This window comes from Narcine bancroftii, chromosome 1 (genome assembly GCF_036971445.1).
Source record: "Narcine bancroftii isolate sNarBan1 chromosome 1, sNarBan1.hap1, whole genome shotgun sequence".
Classification (NCBI taxonomy): domain Eukaryota; kingdom Metazoa; phylum Chordata; class Chondrichthyes; order Torpediniformes; family Narcinidae; genus Narcine; species Narcine bancroftii.
Genome location: NC_091469.1, coordinates 162185771 through 162202882, shown reverse-complemented (window position 1 = coordinate 162202882; position 17112 = coordinate 162185771). Strand labels below are relative to the sequence as shown.

The following is a 17112-nucleotide window of genomic DNA, read 5'->3' as shown; positions in this document are numbered from 1 at the left end:
TGTGGCCAAACTATTTTTGTGCCCAGTCCACCGACCTGCATCTGGACCCTATCCCCCATACCCCTCCTATCCACGTACCTGTCCAAATTCTTCTTAAATGTTAAAATTGAGCCTGTATTCACCATTTCAGCTGGCAGCTCGTTCCACACTCTCACCACTCTCTGTGCGAAGTTCCCCCTTGTTTCCCCAAAACTTTCACCCTTAACCCATATCCTCTGGTTTGTATCTCACCCACCCTCAGTGGAAAAATCTGACCTACATTTACTCTGTCTGACCCCTCATCATTTTAAATACCTCCATCAAATCTCCTCTAATTCTTCTACACTCCAGGGAATAAAGTCCTAACTTGTTTAACCTTTCCCTGTAACTCAGTTCCTGAAGTCCGGGCAACATTCCAGTAAATCTCTCTGCCATCTTTCTATCTTATTGATATCTTTCCTGTAGTTCAGTGACCAAAACTGCACACAATCCTACAAATTTGGCCTCACCAATGTCTTATACAACTTTTTCATAGCACCCCAACTCTTGTACTCAATACTTTGATTTATGAAGGCCAAGATGTCAAAAGCTCTCTTTGCAACCCTGTCTACATTAGTTGGGGGAATTAAGTTCAAGAACCGTGAGGTAATGTTGCTGCTCTATGGAGAGGGTGTTGATATGAGCTGGTCCTCCAGGAGGCATTTGGTTTTGGTTGGGGGGGGGTCAGATCTGGTTCTGGGACGATCCAGTCCCGGTGGAAGTGATTGGTCCCCTCTCTCCGCACTCACACATTGTGTACGTGGGTCAATAATCCTGATTCCAGAGATCAGGTCCTGGGGGGGGGGGGGGGGGGTGTCAGTAATCCAGTCTCCTCTCCCCACTCTGACACACTGTGTACATGGATGGGTCAGTGATCCGGCCCCGAGGATCAGTGATCCAGTCCCGGGGGAGGGGTTTCACGGATCTGGTCCTCTCTCCCCACTCTGACACACTGTGCACACGGGTGGTGGGGGGGGAGGGGGGGTTATGGATCTGGTCCCTCCCCCACCCCACACTCACATACAAACGGTGTCCATAAGTGGGTCAGAGATCCAGTCTCCAGGGGGGCTCACGGATCTGGTCCCCTCTCCCAACGCTCACTGTGTACATAGGTGAGTTAGTGATTCCGGTCCAGAGGGACAGTAATGCGGTATCGGGGGAGGTGGGGCCACGGATCTGGTCTCCTCTCCACACCCACCCACCCACACACATGTTACACAGAGGCTTCAGCCTGTGAATCATATTTAATGATCCAAAGATACCAGCTGACAGTTTAAGCAGAGCAAAATCTGAGTGAAATCTTCTCACGGAGAAGAACACCACAGGCACCTCGCGCTTCGCCTTGATCTCCACACCGCGCATCCTGTCCCAGCCCTGGTGGGCATTCCGAATTATGCCATGAACCAACCCTCACAGTGTCAACACAGATCCCTCAGTCTCGGGGATGGTGGGGACTTCACCACAGAGTCTGTCAGATAGGGCGGCCTGTACACCGTATTCGCCGGCAGGTCATTACCCAGCGGTTCCCCTCACCGTCTGCACCATATGGGTTAGTCCCTGCCTCTGCCCACACAGCTGCCAGGGTCACTGATCCGGGAGCCAGCACCCTCCCCCAGGCGCTCGTCCACTCAGTCAGATGCATTTTCTCTGCCAGTGTCCATTCTCCCCTGGCGAGGGTCACCTGCAGGGGACAGACACCCCCGGGGTTCTTGGCGGCCAGGCTTGCCACTTGCCCCAGTGGGAGCTGCCCCCCGGACACGGTCAGGCTGGGGTCCCTTTGCTCCTCCAGGCGGGCGCTGGGCACTGCACTCATCTCCATCCGGCTCAACAGGGTGCGCAAGCTGGTGCCGTTGGCCAGCTCCTTGGAGAGGATGGAAGGCGAGTGACTGGAGAGTCCGGAGGAGCGGCGGGGGCCGAGATGCCTGAAGTTGCCCCTGCTCCGAGAGCTCCGTGTGCCCAGGCGGCAGAACAGGCAACTTCAGCTTCTCCACCAGCTTGTTGAGCACCGCCTTGCGCAAGAGGATGTAGATCCAGGGGTCCAGGATGGGGTTGATGGCAGCAATACGAATGGCTCTCAAGTCTGGGTTCAAGTCTTTGTCTTTCACCACCTCTGGCCGGTACAGCTGGTTAATGAACACACGGACCTGGAGAGTGGCCACAAACAGTTGAAAATAGACAGTTGGGTAAGAGACCACATTGAAATTTAGACACAGTAGCTGACCCTTCTGGCCCACAAGCCAGTGCCTCCCAATTTTGAAGGGCAGGAGGAAACCAGAGAAAACCCACGCAGACACAGGGAGAATGTACACCCGAACCCAGGTCGCTGGCCCTGGAACAGCGTTGCACTAAATTTGCCGCTCAAGGGAGCAGAAATAGGCCATTCAGCCCATCAAGTCTGCCCCGCCATTCAATCACGAGCTGATCCATTTCCCCCATTCAGCCCCACTGCCCGGCCTACTCCACATAATCTTTGATCCCCTGGCTAATCTAAATTTATAAATTTAAGTTTAAAAAAAAAATTAATGCCCATTTCGGCCCACAAGCCCGTCTTGCCCAATTAACTTTTTTTCACTACATCTAAAACATTTATCTGATAAATCCAATTTCATATTGTGCAATTTTTGTGCATTAAATATAGTTGGATGCAAATAAATTATATTGGATTAAACTGTATCTGACAAATATTATAAATGTTATAGTCTTGACAAGAGTTCTGCCCATCCATTGTAATATTTAAATCAACCTCCCATCTCAGTCTAGATTGATGAATTTCCTTTTCACTAGTAACTGCTTGTAAAAGGAGATGCATTGCAGGGTAGCGTTCATACTAACGGCAAATAACGAGATGACCGGCAGTGGACAGGTTCATTCAAAGCTCGCTGATTTATTACTTGGCTTTTTAAAGACGCATTCCTGGCGTTGGGAGCCGCTAGTTGCGCGGCAGACTGGCAGCTGTTCAGATTCAGTGTGTGCAGGCCCTCCCATTTGGGGAAAGGGGAAGATGCCCAGCGCCATCTGCTCTGACAATCGGAGCCAGTTCAACAACCGCGTCGACATGGGGGGAAGCCCAGTTTGCGGTTAGCGCCACGCTGTTACTGCACCAGCGATTGGGCCCAGGGTGGGAATCCCACGCAGTATGTCAGGAGGGAGGGGGGTGTGCTCCAGTTTCTTCCCACCGTTCGAAACATATAGGTGCAATTAGCAGGATGGGCTGTGAGTCGAAATGTTACCATGCTGTATGTTTAAAAAAAATATTTTCAATCTCAAGCCATGGCCACTAACACTATTGTGAGCATCGGCTCATAGGATACCTGTCTCGGCCAACATTTCTGCGAGTCAGTCATTATATGTCAAAGAGCCACAGTTTGGCCACCCCTGGCGTCAAGATTCACTTGCCTGGAAAACACTCAAAGTTTCCCCCTGTGTCTCGGTACCCATGCTATTGAGCGGTTCAGTATCCAACTCAGACCAGATGGGATCGAACAGCAGAGGGATAGAGTTCCACAGCTTGGAAACAGGCCCTTTGGGCCATCTGGACCATGCTGCCCAAGCCTCATTTGTCTGCGTTTGGCCCTTTTCCCTCCGAACCTTCCTCTGTACCTGCCCTTCTGCCTTTTCGTCGTTACAACTGTCCCCACTTCCTCCGTCAGCTCGTTTCACACGCCCACCACCCTCTGTGTGAAGAAGGTGCCCTTCAAGTCCCCTTTAAATCTCCCCTCACCGCAGGGTCCAACCGTCCGGTCCAACTGTTGTCGGCACCGTGCAGGCTTTGAACGACCCATTAAAGGAGCTGACAGTGGTTTTATTAAAATTCCCATAACTGCGGGGACTGGACCCAAGTTGGCAGCACCTGTGATCGGCAGCAGCCATGGGGAGCTCCAGCCCCAGAAAAATGGGGAGACCACCCTCCATCAAATTTGGTTTGAGAAGGAGAAGCAGAGGAGACGACCCAGGGAATGGTGACCATGCGGGCGGACCAGTGAGGGGTTCTGCAGCGAAGAACCCACAGTCAGCCTAGGTGAGGAACCCACAGAGGCTGCGGGAGACTGCAGTAAAGCAGCTATAGACTGTTGGACACCGGCTCAAAACTGGCTGAAGTAGGGGGTGGGGGGGTACCAGGTATCGGAACCGGGATGCGAGAGGGTGCTGAAGACTTCGTGATTGGGAGTCAGGATCTGGAGCTCGGGGTTGCCAATGGTTTGGACTGGACACTGTGGAAGTGCTGGGGGTGAATCCACGGACTCTTGGTGACTCTGGGGATTCTCTTTGTCTGACCCCAAGAGGCGCTTCAGGCAATTTTTACCAATGGCGAATCTGTCTGCCCTACAGCAGACAATTTTGTGCAATAGGGCCCTGTTTTCATAACATGACAATAAATTGAATCTTGATCTTGAATCTTTATGCCTTCTAATTTTAGTATCACAACCCTGGGAATTAGACTGTGCCCCTCCCCCCCCCCCCCACTTTATCAGAGTCCCCCATGTCACAGTCTACGACACACACTCAACGTGACAAAAACAGACTCGCGTCACTAGATTCAGGAAGAGCTGCTTCTGAACAAAAGAACCTACAGACAGTACCTCTTTCTCCTTTTTGTACTAGTTACTTTTTTAAAAAAATCTTGTATCTACAGAATTGAAATTTATACCAATTTTGCACCTAGTTCTGGTGCAAAATCAACAAATTTCTTGACACACGTTTGTGGCAAAGAACCTGATTCTGATTACTGACCATAACCAGACAGCAGTGTGAGTATAAAACAGCTTTAATCAACTAATACGTACACTAAGAGGGTCTTGTCTCTCTACAAGACGAACCTGGAAGGCTAGACTGTAGCTCTGGACTGCTTTATGGACAAGGACACCGGGATGACCCCTGGTGGCCTAGGAGTGGAATTACATATCACCACAGCTGGTGTGGTTATTGTCAGTACAATTTAATCAACTAATATGTACAATAAGAGGGTCTTGTCTCTCTGCAAGACGAACCTGGAAGGCTGGACTGTAGCTCTGGACTGCTTTATGTACAAGGTCACTGGGATGCCCCCTGGTGACTTAGTGGTGGAATTACATTATCACCACACTGATCTTAACGAATCTCCACCAGGTCACCTTCAAATGAGGTCCCGGGAGTTTCCTCCTACCCTGCTCCTAACAACTCCCAGCGATCTCATCGGGAACCTTTCTTGCGCCCACTGTGGTGTGCAGGTGTGACTTACTGCAGTTGCATAGTCCCTTGGCGGGGGCCACAACCAGGGCACTTTGGTCTAATTGGAGGATGGACCTCTTTGCCGTTGAAGAGTTGCAGTGAAGGTTCACTGGACTGATCATTGGGATGGCAGGACTGACAGAGGTAGAGACAGTAGGACTTAGAAGAAAAGTTGGGGATCTCATTGAGACCTAAAACTCAGATGGGACTGACTAAGATGCAGTAAGAATGCTCTGGATGTTGGGAAGTACAGAACAAGGGGTCACAATCAAAGGAGAAGTGGGGGGGGGAGCCATTTAGGACTGAGATAGCAAAACTTCACAGAGCATTCTGATCTTGAGGCACAGTTAACATAGCGGTTAATGCGACACTAATGCAATGCCAGTGACCTAGGATTGAATCCCATGCCGTAAGGAGTTTGTACATTCTCCCCATGTCTGCGTGGGCTTTCCCCAAGGGGGTGGGGTGGTCTGGTTTCCTCCCTCCATTCAAAACGTACCGGGGGGGGGGGGGGGGGGTTGCAGGTGAATTGGGTGACACGGGTGTAAATGACCCAGAGTTGGTTTCTACCATGCTGTAAATAATATTTATCTCCCCAGCGCAGAAAGAAGTTGGGTGTCTGCAGCAGTGCCTGTATAATCCCCGGTGGTCCTGGGAGCATTGTGGGTGGTTGCAGCAAGTGCCTGTACCATGCATGATGACGAAAAGTCAAACACAAAAAACTGCAGACACCGTGGTTGAAGTAAAAACACACAAAATGCTGGAGAAACTCAGCTGGTCAAACAGGATCCTTTATAGAGCAAACAGGTTTCGGGCTTGAGCCCTTCAAGGTGTGGAAAAATGCCTGAACAAAATGGTGATAGGGGGAGGGGTGGTTATAAAGGCAGGTGATAGCTGGAGAAGAGAAGGAGGGGACAGCAGCGAGCAGAGGGGAGGAAGGATGGCTGGATCAATAGGGAAGGAAGGGGGTGGCGAGCTGATGGGAACGGAGGGGGAAAAGAGAGCAGGTTGGCAGAAACTGGAAGGGTCAACATTAATGGCTGGAAAGCATCCAGACGTGAAATCGGGTATTCCTCCAATTTGTGGGTGGTCCTGGTGGGACAGTACGTGAGGCCACGGACAGACATGCGAGTGTGGGAGTGGGGCACAGAACTGAAACGTTTGGCTACTATGTCACCGGTGCGGATGAAGTGAAGGTGCTCAGCGAAGTGATCTCCCGGTCTGCGCCCAGTCTCTCCGACATAGAGAAGGCCAGGTTTACATAGGTTGGCACAACCTCTTGGGCTGAAGAGCCTGTACTGTGCTGTAATGCTTTATGTTTAACTAAAACTCTGCTAGCTTTCACCTGATAGATATCCCTCCATCCTCTTCACACAATCCTGTGTTTATCTGGAAACCACTCAGACACCACTGCTTCGACCACTACCCCGGTAATCCACCACTCTGTGTAAAAACAAAATCACCCCGCACATCTCTTAACCATCCACCGCCTTACCTTCAACACATGTCCTCTGGAGAGAGAGAGAGAGTGTGAGTGTGTGTGGTGTGAGACATTTTCCCCTGGGGGATAAGATTCTCAGGATTCTCAGGATTTTAGAGACCTTCACCAGGACCCCCTCAGCCTCTGTCGTTCCAGAGAAAAAAATCCGTTTCTCCAACCTCTCCCCACAACTCACCCCCTCTAAACCAGCTGCTAAAATTAAACGCACCCTGCTGGAGGAACTCAGGAGGTCTAGAGAAAAAGAACGGTTGACATTTCAGGCTGGAACCCTTCATCAAGAAGGCTTCCGGCCTGAAATGTCAACCGTCTTTTTCTCCTGAGGAGGTCACTCAACCCAGAGAGTTCCTCCAGTATTTGCATTCTCCTATGTGTTTCTCTTAACATGGTAAATGTGTTCTACATGCTCTCCGAAACCCCACATCCTTCCTGTCATGGGACAGCCAGAGTCGCACGCAGTACTCCAAATACGTACATCACAGCCACACGACCTCCTGACTTTTGTGCTCACTGACTTGCCCAGATCAGATAGCTCAGTGCAGAAACCCGCAGCCTCCCTGCTCCGGGGACCCCAGTTCAATCCCCACCTCCAGTGCTGTCAGAATGGAGTTAGCGCACTCTCCCCACAACCCTGTGCGTTTAGCTCCAGTTCCCTCCCGTGTTCACAAAGAGCGCTGGTTGGTTCATTGGCCACCGGAGGTCGGTGCGACATGTTAGTTCATGGCGGAGGTGGAAATGCTCTGCGTTAGTTTCAGGGAGAATGTTCGGGAAGAAAGGAGGTGCCAGCTTTGGAGAGAGTTCAGAGAAGATTCACCAAGTACCATAAATGGAATGAAGGGATTAGCGTATGAGGAAAGTTTGACGGTTCTTAGACTGGACTCCTTGGAGTTCAGAAGAATGAGGGGGGGACCTCATTGAAGCATTTTAAATGTTGAAAGGTCTGGACAGAGTAGATGTGGCAAATTTGTTTCCCACAGTGGGGGAGTCCAGGACAGGATGGCACAACTTCAGGGTTGAAGGTACATAGGCAGATGCCGGGGAGATTTGATCGAGGTATTTAAAATTATTTTGGGTGCAGACAGAGTAAATGTAGGTAGGTGTTTTCCACTGAGGGTGAGATACAAACCAGAGGTCATGGGTGAAAGGGGGAAAAGTTTAATTTAATCAAGACATACAGTGCGGTAACAGGCCATTTCGCCCCTCGAGCCCCATGCCACCCAATTGACCTACAACCCCCAGTACATTTCTAACAGTGGGAGGATATGGAGCCCCCTCCCCCTGGAAAAACCCACACAGACACGGGGAGAACGTACAAACTCCTTAGAGTGTGGGATTCGAAACTTGGCCCCAATTGCTGGTGCTATAAAGGCATTGCGCTGAATGCCATGCCAACCATGCCGCCCTTTAGAGAGAACGTGAGGGGAACTTCATTCAGTGAGTGGTGGGGGTGTGGAACGAGCTGCCAGCTGGAGTGGTGAATGCGGGCTCAGTTTTAACAGGAAGAATTTGAACAGGTACGTGGATGGGAGGGGAGGGGGTATGACATGGCTATAGGTTAGTGGGACTAGGCAGAGTAAGTTGGGCATAGACTAGATGGGCTGAAGGGCCTGTTTCTGTACTGTAGTTCTAAGGCGGCTTTATACGAGTGGGGAGAGCTTGGTCCAGATACTCCTTCCCCGTGCTGGGGGAGGGTCCTGGGTTCAAGCCAGACCTTGGGTGCTATCTGTGTGAAGTTTCCAACCCCCCAAGGCTCTGGATTCCTCCCATCTGCAGGTTGGTAGCAAATTCCAGCATTTCATCACTCTCTGGCTAAAGGAACTCTTCCACAGGTGTATTTTAAACGGGTGCCCTTCAATCCTGAAGTTGATCCTGTATCTTTAAGCACTTGCCTACAATTGGCTGATATCTCGATGAAGGGCTCAAGAACCATAGAACCTCAGGAGTCACGTGATGGAGTAGTGGCCGGTCAGGTCAAATCAGCCCTCTCCAGAAAAGAAGTCAAGAAAAGACAAAGTTCACAAATATAAAATATAAGAAATAGAATAGAAAGAAAATGGCATCCAAGAAGGAAAAAGTAAAAACAATGGGAAAAAAAGAAGAAAACACGCCAGAAGAGAGGAGAAGGCCGTACCTGCATGAAGAAACAGGGAACCGTGATGGCAAAGAGCACCCGATCTCTGAGGTTGGTTCTGGCCCTGCGGAGTCGTGACCCCCCCCCCCCCCCCCCGACTGGTGGACTGCAAAAATGGCTCTCTGAGCCAAACAAAAGTGCGCAATCTAAGGTAAAGGAAAACACCGACGGGAGGGGGGCTCAGCCAAGGAGCGGGCAACCACCGCGCGACCAGCTGAGGGACGCCTGTCACCAGGGCTCTCAGCTGGAAGATGAGGAAGGCGGCATGAGAGGGAGTGAAGTACCAGGCGAGAAAGAAAGTCGATGGGGTGAACAGCAAGAGGGGCAGCATCAGGAAGCCCGACAGATGAGCAGCTCAGAAGGAGAGGACCAACAGCAAGAGGCCGAGCAAGAAGAGGCCCAACAAAGTGAGACAACCAACTCATCAGGAAAATCAGAAGAGACACAGAAGAAGAGGAAGAAGACGACCAAGATCTTCACAGAGAAATAGAGGGTAAAACAGATGGACAGAATATAGATAAAGCTTTTTTCCAAGAACAAATGAGAACATTAAAAGAATGGTTGACATTAGAATTTAGTGAAATTAAAAGAAAAATGAAAAGAACAGAAGATAAAATGCAGAGATTAGAACTGGTCATGACAGAAATAGGGAAAAGAGCAGAAAATGTGGAAGAACGAGAAACGGCTGTAGAAATGGAAGTGAACGACCTAAGAAGAAAATTGGAAGAAAGTGATTAAAAAGTTAAAGTTGTTATCTCAGAAAATTGAGATGTTAGAAAATTATTAGTAGGCGAAACAACATAAAAATAGTGGGCCTGAAGGAGGGTGAAGAAGGCAAAGACATGAAGGAATTTATAAAAGGATGGATCCTGAAGGTCCTGGGAATGACAGAAATGCAGGAAGAAATGGAAATAGAAAGGGCACACAGAGCATTAGCTCCGAAACCACAGTCACATCAAAAACCAAGATCCATCTTAGTAAAATTTTTGAGATACACGACAAGAGAAAATATACTGGAACGGGCAAGGAATAAAGTTAGAGAAGATAATAAACCATTGGAATACAAGGGTCAAAAAATATTTTTCTACCCAGGCATAAGTTTTGAATTCTTAAAGAAGAGGAAGGAGTTTAATACAGCAAAATCGATCCTATGGAAAAAAGGTTATAAATTCATGTAAAGACATCCAGCTGTGCTTAAAATATTTATACCCGGGGAGCAAAACAGACTGTTCTCGGATCTGGAGGAAGCACAAGAATTTGCAGAACGCCTGCAAGACAGAAGGAGAGATGAAGAGATGTAACAAGAATGAAGAACAGTGATAAAATACATATAAAGATGTAAAAATAATGTATATGTAAAGAACTAAAGAAGGAAAAGAGAAGGGAAGGAAGGAAGGAAGGAGAAAAAAGGGAGTGCTTTGTTATATCTGTAAAATAAAATGTTTTCTGGGTAGGGGGGGTTGGGAATAACTCACGGCAAAATCAGTTGACGCTTGCAAACAGGATCACAATCTAAATGGAGCTTGGAGTTGTGGTTGCCTGGCAAGGGATAAGGGGCAACTCAGAGAGGTGGGGGGGGGGGAGATTTGGGGTTAAGGTAATATTGGATGTGTGAGTTGTTGGAGTATTTTATGTTTTAAATGTGTAATACATTGAGTTCAAAAAGGGAAAACTGAGAGATGAAAATGGGAAAAAGGGTGGTGAGGAAGCGGAAATGAGGTGTAAACAAAATATGAGATGGCCATGTTGAACTATATGACTATAAACATTAATGGAAAACATAACCAAATTAAAAGGAAGAGGCTATTAAATTTACTGATAAAAGAAAAAATAAACATAGCATTTGTGCAGGAACCGCATCTAACTGAAGTGGAACATAACAAATTAAAGAGAGACTGGGTAGGGAATGTAGCGGCAGCATCATATAATTCAAAAGCTAGAGGTGTAGCTATATTAATTAATGAAAATGTACCAATCAAAATAGAGGAGAAATAAGGATCCAGCAGGGAGGTCTGTAATGATAAAGTGTCAGATTTATTCAGAATTAAGAAGACAAAACAACTTAATCCAATGTGTAAAAGTAGATGACACATTTTTCTTGTTTATTTTTTATTGTGTGAAGACATTGTTTTATGATTTTATTGTATTGTATATGTTGAATATTTATTGGTTTTGGAGGGGGATGGGAAGGGGGGAGGGAGCGTCGGGGGGAGAAAGGGAGAAAATGCCACTGTGTATATTTAATGAGAAAAGTTTGTCTATATTTTGGTTGATATGGTTCACAGTGTGAAAAATAAAAAAATAATTTAAAAGAAAGAACCATAGAACATTACAGCCAAGAAACGGGGCCCTTCCAGTCAGTGCCGAATGATTTTTTCTGCCTAGTCCTGCTGACCTGTACCCCTCCCATCCATGTACCCTTCCCAATTCTTCTTCAATGTTCAAACTGAGCCCACATTCACCATATCCGCTGGCAGTTCGTTCCACACCCCCACCCCTCTCTGTGTGAAGAGGTTCCCTATAAACTTTTCTCCTCTCACCCTTAACCCACGTCCTCTGGTTTATATCTCACCCACCCTCAGTGGGAAAAGCCGAACTACATTTACTCTGTCTGACCCCTCATCATTTTAAATATTCAATCTCCCCTCATTCATCTATGCTCCAGGGAATAAAGTCCTCACCTGTAGAACCTTTCCTTGGAACTCAGTTCTTGAAGTCCGGGCAACATCCTAGTAATCTCCTCTGCCCTCTCTCTACCTTATTGAGATCTGTCTTGTCGTTCGGTGACCAAAACTGCAGACAATCCCCCAAATGTGGCCTCGCCAATGTCTTGTACAACTTGCCTGGAGTCTGTACTTGGCTCTATCAAGGACAGTTTGACCTGCTGAGTTTCTCCAGCCTGGTGCTTTTTCCCCTCTATTTTCTTGCCCCCTCCCCCCACCCCAGCAGCGGGCTAGACGGGGCGACTCACCACCAGCGGGCTGGAGCAGACCAGGACGACGGCGGAGGTGGCGATGAGCAGGATGACCATCTGTATCTCGGCGGCTGCCAGGCGTCGGAAGCTGGCCCGGCGGCGGGGCAGGGGCGGCCGGGGGCCGGCGGCGGAGGCGCCCAGCGAGGTGCGGCGGACGAAGCGCCGGTGCATGCGGAGCAGGGCGCCGCACACCAGCACGTTGCAGAGCACAGTAAGCAGGATGAGGAAGGAGTTGAAGCCGGCGTACATGTAGGAGTAGGCGGCGTGCCGGGACTCCAGGGTCCGCCAGTCGATGAAGCACCAGGTGTGCGGGAACTGCTGCACGGCCCGGCCCAAGCCGCAGGATGGCAGGGCGCAGAAGAGCGTGTTGGCCACATAGATGGAGAAGAGAGTGATGACTGCCAGCCGCTTGTCCAGGTAGTGGCTGTAGAAGAAGGCGTGGTTGATGGCCAGATAGCGCTCCAGGGACATGGCACAGATGATGCTCAGGCCGGCCGAGCCGAAAAACAGCAGCACGAAGCAGACGTACTCGCACAGAGCGCGGTCGCCTGGCCAGTCACCCCGCACATAAGTCACGATGGTGATGGGGCTCACCAGGCAGGTGCCCAGCAGGTCGGTGACGGCCAACCCGCACACCAGGGTGTAGAAGGTGGTCTCCCGCTGCTCCCGGCGGCTCCGCGACAGCACGCCGATTGCCACCAGGTTGCTGAACACGCCGAAGGCGAACATGATGGTGGGGATGAGGGGGAAGGAGCCGCCGGCCGCCGGGGCCCAGCTACTGGTGTTGCTGGAGTTCATGCCCTTCTCCTCTACCCCTCCCTCCCCTTCTCTCTTCCTCCTCCCTCTCCCTCCCTCCCCTTCTCCTCTCCCCTCCCTCCCCTTCTCTCTCTTCCTCCTCCCTCCCTCCCCTTCTCCGCCTCCCCCTCCCTCCCTCCCCTATTCCTTCTCCCTCCCTCCCCTTCTCTCTCTTCCTCCTCCTGCTCTTCCTCCCCCTCCCTCCCCTATTTTCCCCCTCCCCCTTTAACACCCCCTCCCCCTCTCTCGTCCCTTCCCCTTCTCTCTTCCCCTCCCCTCCTCTACCCTCCCCCTTCCTCCCCTCTCCTTCCCACCTACCCTCTCCTCTCCCCACCTCCTCTTCAATCCCCTACCTCGTCTCCCCTCCCTTCACCCCTCTAAATCCACTCCTCCCTTCTGCTCCAGCCCCACTCCTCTCCCCCTCCCCTCCCCTCTCCTCTCTCTCTCTCTCTCTCTCTCCACCGTTTCCCCTCCCCAACCTCCTTCCCCTGCCCCTTCAGGCGCTTCTGGGAGCCCACCCTGGGATGAAGCGGGACTCCGCTTCAGGAAGTCGGCGCCCGCTCGCTCACCATGTCGGCCACTCGGCGCTCCCCTCTCCAAGCCGCCCACTGGGATCTCCCTGCCCGAGAACCCTGTCTCCGGGCTTTGGATGACTCAGTGCCGGGCGGCAAGACCCTGCGTCCGGGCAGGGGACTCCCTGTGCCGTGCGGCAGGACCCTGCGTCCGGGCTGCCTGTGCTCCGCTCAGCGGGGAGCCGAGGACTGAACCTGGGCTGGGCTCCCACAGCCGGACCTGAGAGGGAACCGCCTCCTTGCCCTGCAGTCACTGGCACCGTCCCAGGTCCGCCTTCTCTCCCCATGCAGTGGTTGGCAGCCAGACCCAGAACATAACACGCCTTCACAGAGTCGCACTCTCCGAGCTTCCTGGTGACAGTTAGATGTAGAAAGGTTGTTTGCCAGAGTGGGAGAGTCTTGTACTAGAGGACACAACCTCAGGATTGAAGGGTGTCTGCTTAGTAGAGATGCCGAATAATTTCTTCAGAGGATGGTAAATCTGTGGCAGCTCCCTCCGCACCGTCCCACCACCCACTCCCAGGGTCAGACACAGAGTGAATCCCCTTCCGCACCGTCCCATCACACACTCCCAGGGTCAGACACGGAGTGAATCCCCCTCCGCACCGTCCCATCACCCACTCCCAGGGTCAGACATAGAGTGAATCCCCCTCCGCACCGTCCCATCACCCACTCCCAGGGTCAGACACAGAGTGAATCCCCCTCCGCATCGTCCCATCACCCACTCCCAGGGTCAAACACAGAGTGAAATCCCCTCCGCACTGTCGCATCACCCACTCCCAGGGTGAGACACAGAGTGAAATCCCCTCCGCACTGTCGCATCACCCACTCCCAGGGTCAGACACAGAGTGAAGCTCCCTCCGCATCGTCCCATCACACACTCGCAGGGTCAGACACAGAGTGAAGCTCCCTCCGCATCGTCCCATCACACACTCGCAGGGTCAGACACAGAGTGAAGCTCCCTCCACACCGTCCCATCTCACACTCCCAGGGTCAGACACAGAGTGAAGTTCTCTCCACACCGTCCCATCACACACTTCAGGGTCAGACACAGAGTGAAGCTCCTTCCACTCTGTCCCATCACACACTCCTGGGATGAGACACAGAGTGAAGCTCCTTCCACACTGTCCCATCTCACACACCCCCGGGAATCAGACACAGAGTGAAGTTCTCTCCACACTGTCCCATCTCACACTCCCAGAGTCAGACACAGAGTGAAGTTCTCTCCACACCGTCCTATCTCACACACCCCTGGGATCAGACACAGAGCGAAGATCTCTCCACACTGTTCAATCACAAACTCCCGGGATCAGACACAGAGTGAAGTTCTCTCCACACTGTCCCATTACACATTCCCGGAGTCAGACACAGAGTGAAGCTCCCTCCACACTGTCCCATCTCACACTCCTAGAGTCAGACACAGAGTGAAGTTCTCTCCACACCGTCCTATCACACACCCCCGGGATCAGACACAGAGCGAAGTTCTCTCCACACTGTTCAATCACACACTCCCGGGATCAGACACAGAGTGAAGCTCCCTCCACGATGTCCCATCACACACTCCTGGGGTCAGACACAGAGTAGTGATGAACAGGGGAAACATTGGGAAATATAGAAAATACATGAAACCTAAATTGAACATTCCAGCACAGTACAGGCCCATCGGCCCACAATGCTATGCCGACCTTTTTAAACCCTCTCAACAAACTAAATCTTCCCTATCTCAAACCTATAAGTCTATTTCTTTTGCATCATGTGTCTGTCTAAGAGTCTTTTAAATGCCCCTATTGTACCAGCCTCCATCACCATCCTTGGCAAGGCATTCCAGGCACCCACAATTCTGTGTAAAATAAAACATAAACATCCCTGACGTTTCCCCTAAACTTCCCTCCCTTCACTTTGTACACACGTGCTCTGGTGTTTGCTGATCCTGCCCTGGGAAACAGGCACTGACCGTCCACCCTATCGATGCCTTTCATAATCCTGTCGACCTCTTTCAAGTCTCCTCTCATCCTTCTATGCTTCAAAGAGAAAAGTCCCAGCTCTGCTAACCTTTTCTCAAAAGGTTATTTTCCAATCCAGGCAACATCCTGGTGAATCTCCTCTGCCCCCTCTCCATAGCTTCCACATGCTTCCTGTAATAAGGTGAGCAGGACTGAACACAATTCTCCAAGTGTGGGCTTACCAGAGATTTGTAGAGCTGCAACAGCATCTCATGAACTCAATCCCCCAACTAATGAACCCCAGCATCCCACAGGCCTTCTTAACTACCCTATCAAGCTGTGCAGTGACCTTAAGGGATGCATGGATTTAGACCCCAAGGTCTCTCTGTTCATCCATACTCCTAAGAGTCCTGCCATTAACCTATGTACTCCATCTCCAACTTTGATCTTCCCAAATGCTTCACTCTACAGGTCCTCCTCAACTTACAATGGGCTTTTGTTCCAGGAAACCCTCCTTAAGTTGAATAAGAATCACCACACCTATCATTTTTTATGATGAAATGTTGCATACTGTGGTGGTACGCCATTAGGCAGGCGAACCAGCCCCGCTTGTCATGCATGTGGTGGGGCAGCCGGCCAAAATGGCACAGTCGGGGGTTTCCTCCTGTCCTTGGCACCGGGCTCAGAAGTCCGCGCTTGGTGACCCACGTGATGCCCCGGTGACGTCGGGGCCCCCCAGTGTGGTTCTCAGCCAGGTCTGGGCTGGGAGTACAAGACCAGCCAGGCAACCTGCAATAAATCAGTTTTGCCCACTGAACTCAACCCATCTGGTTGTGCGATCCTTCAGTTAGCAGTGTAGCTGATGCTACAATTGGTCACCCCGACAGGTTCAAACGTCTTTTAACCTGACATGAACGACCCTTCGATCAATTCTATAGCCATCAAGCTTCCTGACTTCTGGGTTCAGGAGCCGGAGACCTGGTTCAGCCATGCAGAGGCTCAGTTACACCTCCGCCAGATTTAATTGGATTCGACCAAGTTTTACCATGTGGTCGCTGCCCTGGACCAGGCCACCGGCAAACGAGTGCTGCACCTCATTCAGCACCCACCCGTGGAAGATAAGTATGGGACCATCAAGCGGGTGCTCACCGGCTCCCTCGGCCTCTCCAGGAGCCAGAGTGCCGCTCGGATGCTGCGCCTCGGGGGACAGAACTCCAATCGAGTTGACGGACGAGATGATCGTGCTCATGCGCGATCACACCAACTGCGCACTCTTCGAGCACATCTTCCTCGACCATCTCTCTGAAGACATCTGGCCGTTACTGTCCCAGGAGAGCTTCATCGACCCTAGGAAGGTTTCTCAAAAAGCTCAGGAGCTATGGCTCAAATGATTCCTGTAGCGCTCATCAGTCCAGCAGGTTATGAGTCAGGGGCCTCTAGTGCTGCGGTGGAACACCTCAAAGAGCATAGCCAGAAGCAAGCCATCCATTTCAGGCCTCTGCTTCTTCCACCAGCGCTGGGGAGCCAAGGCTCGGAAGTCTCGTCAGCCCTGCTCGTTCCAGGGTAATGAACAGGCCGGCCACTGTTAATGGCTGCGGTGGCTGGTCAAAAACACAGCCTTCTCTACCTGTGGGATTCAGTCAGCGGCCGACACTTCCTCGTCGACACTGGGACACAGATCAGCATCATCCCGGCCACAGCATTGAGACCCGGAACTGGCCTCGAGGACCTCCCCTCCGTGCAGTCAATTCTACGGAGATCCGAATGTATGGAGACAAGACCATCCACTTCCAGATCGGCCAGCGGAAGTTCTCGTGGAGGTTCACCGTTTTGTCCCTCCCAACCTCTGTCCTGGGTATCGACTTCCTCCTCAGCCACAGACTCCTGGTTGACATTTGAAGTAGGCGACTGGTAGATGCCCGCACAGAGCAGCCGCAGATGGCCATAGTCAGAATGCCCAAGGACGAGTTTCA

The 17112-nt window shown here is 51.1% G+C and overlaps 1 protein-coding gene across 1 annotated transcript; it reads right to left on the bottom strand.

Annotated features, from left to right (window-relative positions):
• Positions 1 to 1248: 1248 nt before the first annotated feature.
• Positions 1249 to 12682, bottom strand: LOC138735707 (prostaglandin E2 receptor EP4 subtype-like). Its single transcript, XM_069883965.1, is given in 3 exon segments — positions 1249 to 1990; positions 1992 to 2162; positions 11827 to 12682. Coding segments are annotated over 3 exon segments (1473 nt in total). The 5' UTR covers positions 12628 to 12682; the 3' UTR covers positions 1249 to 1489.
• Between the last annotated feature and the right edge of the window lie 4430 nt (positions 12683 to 17112).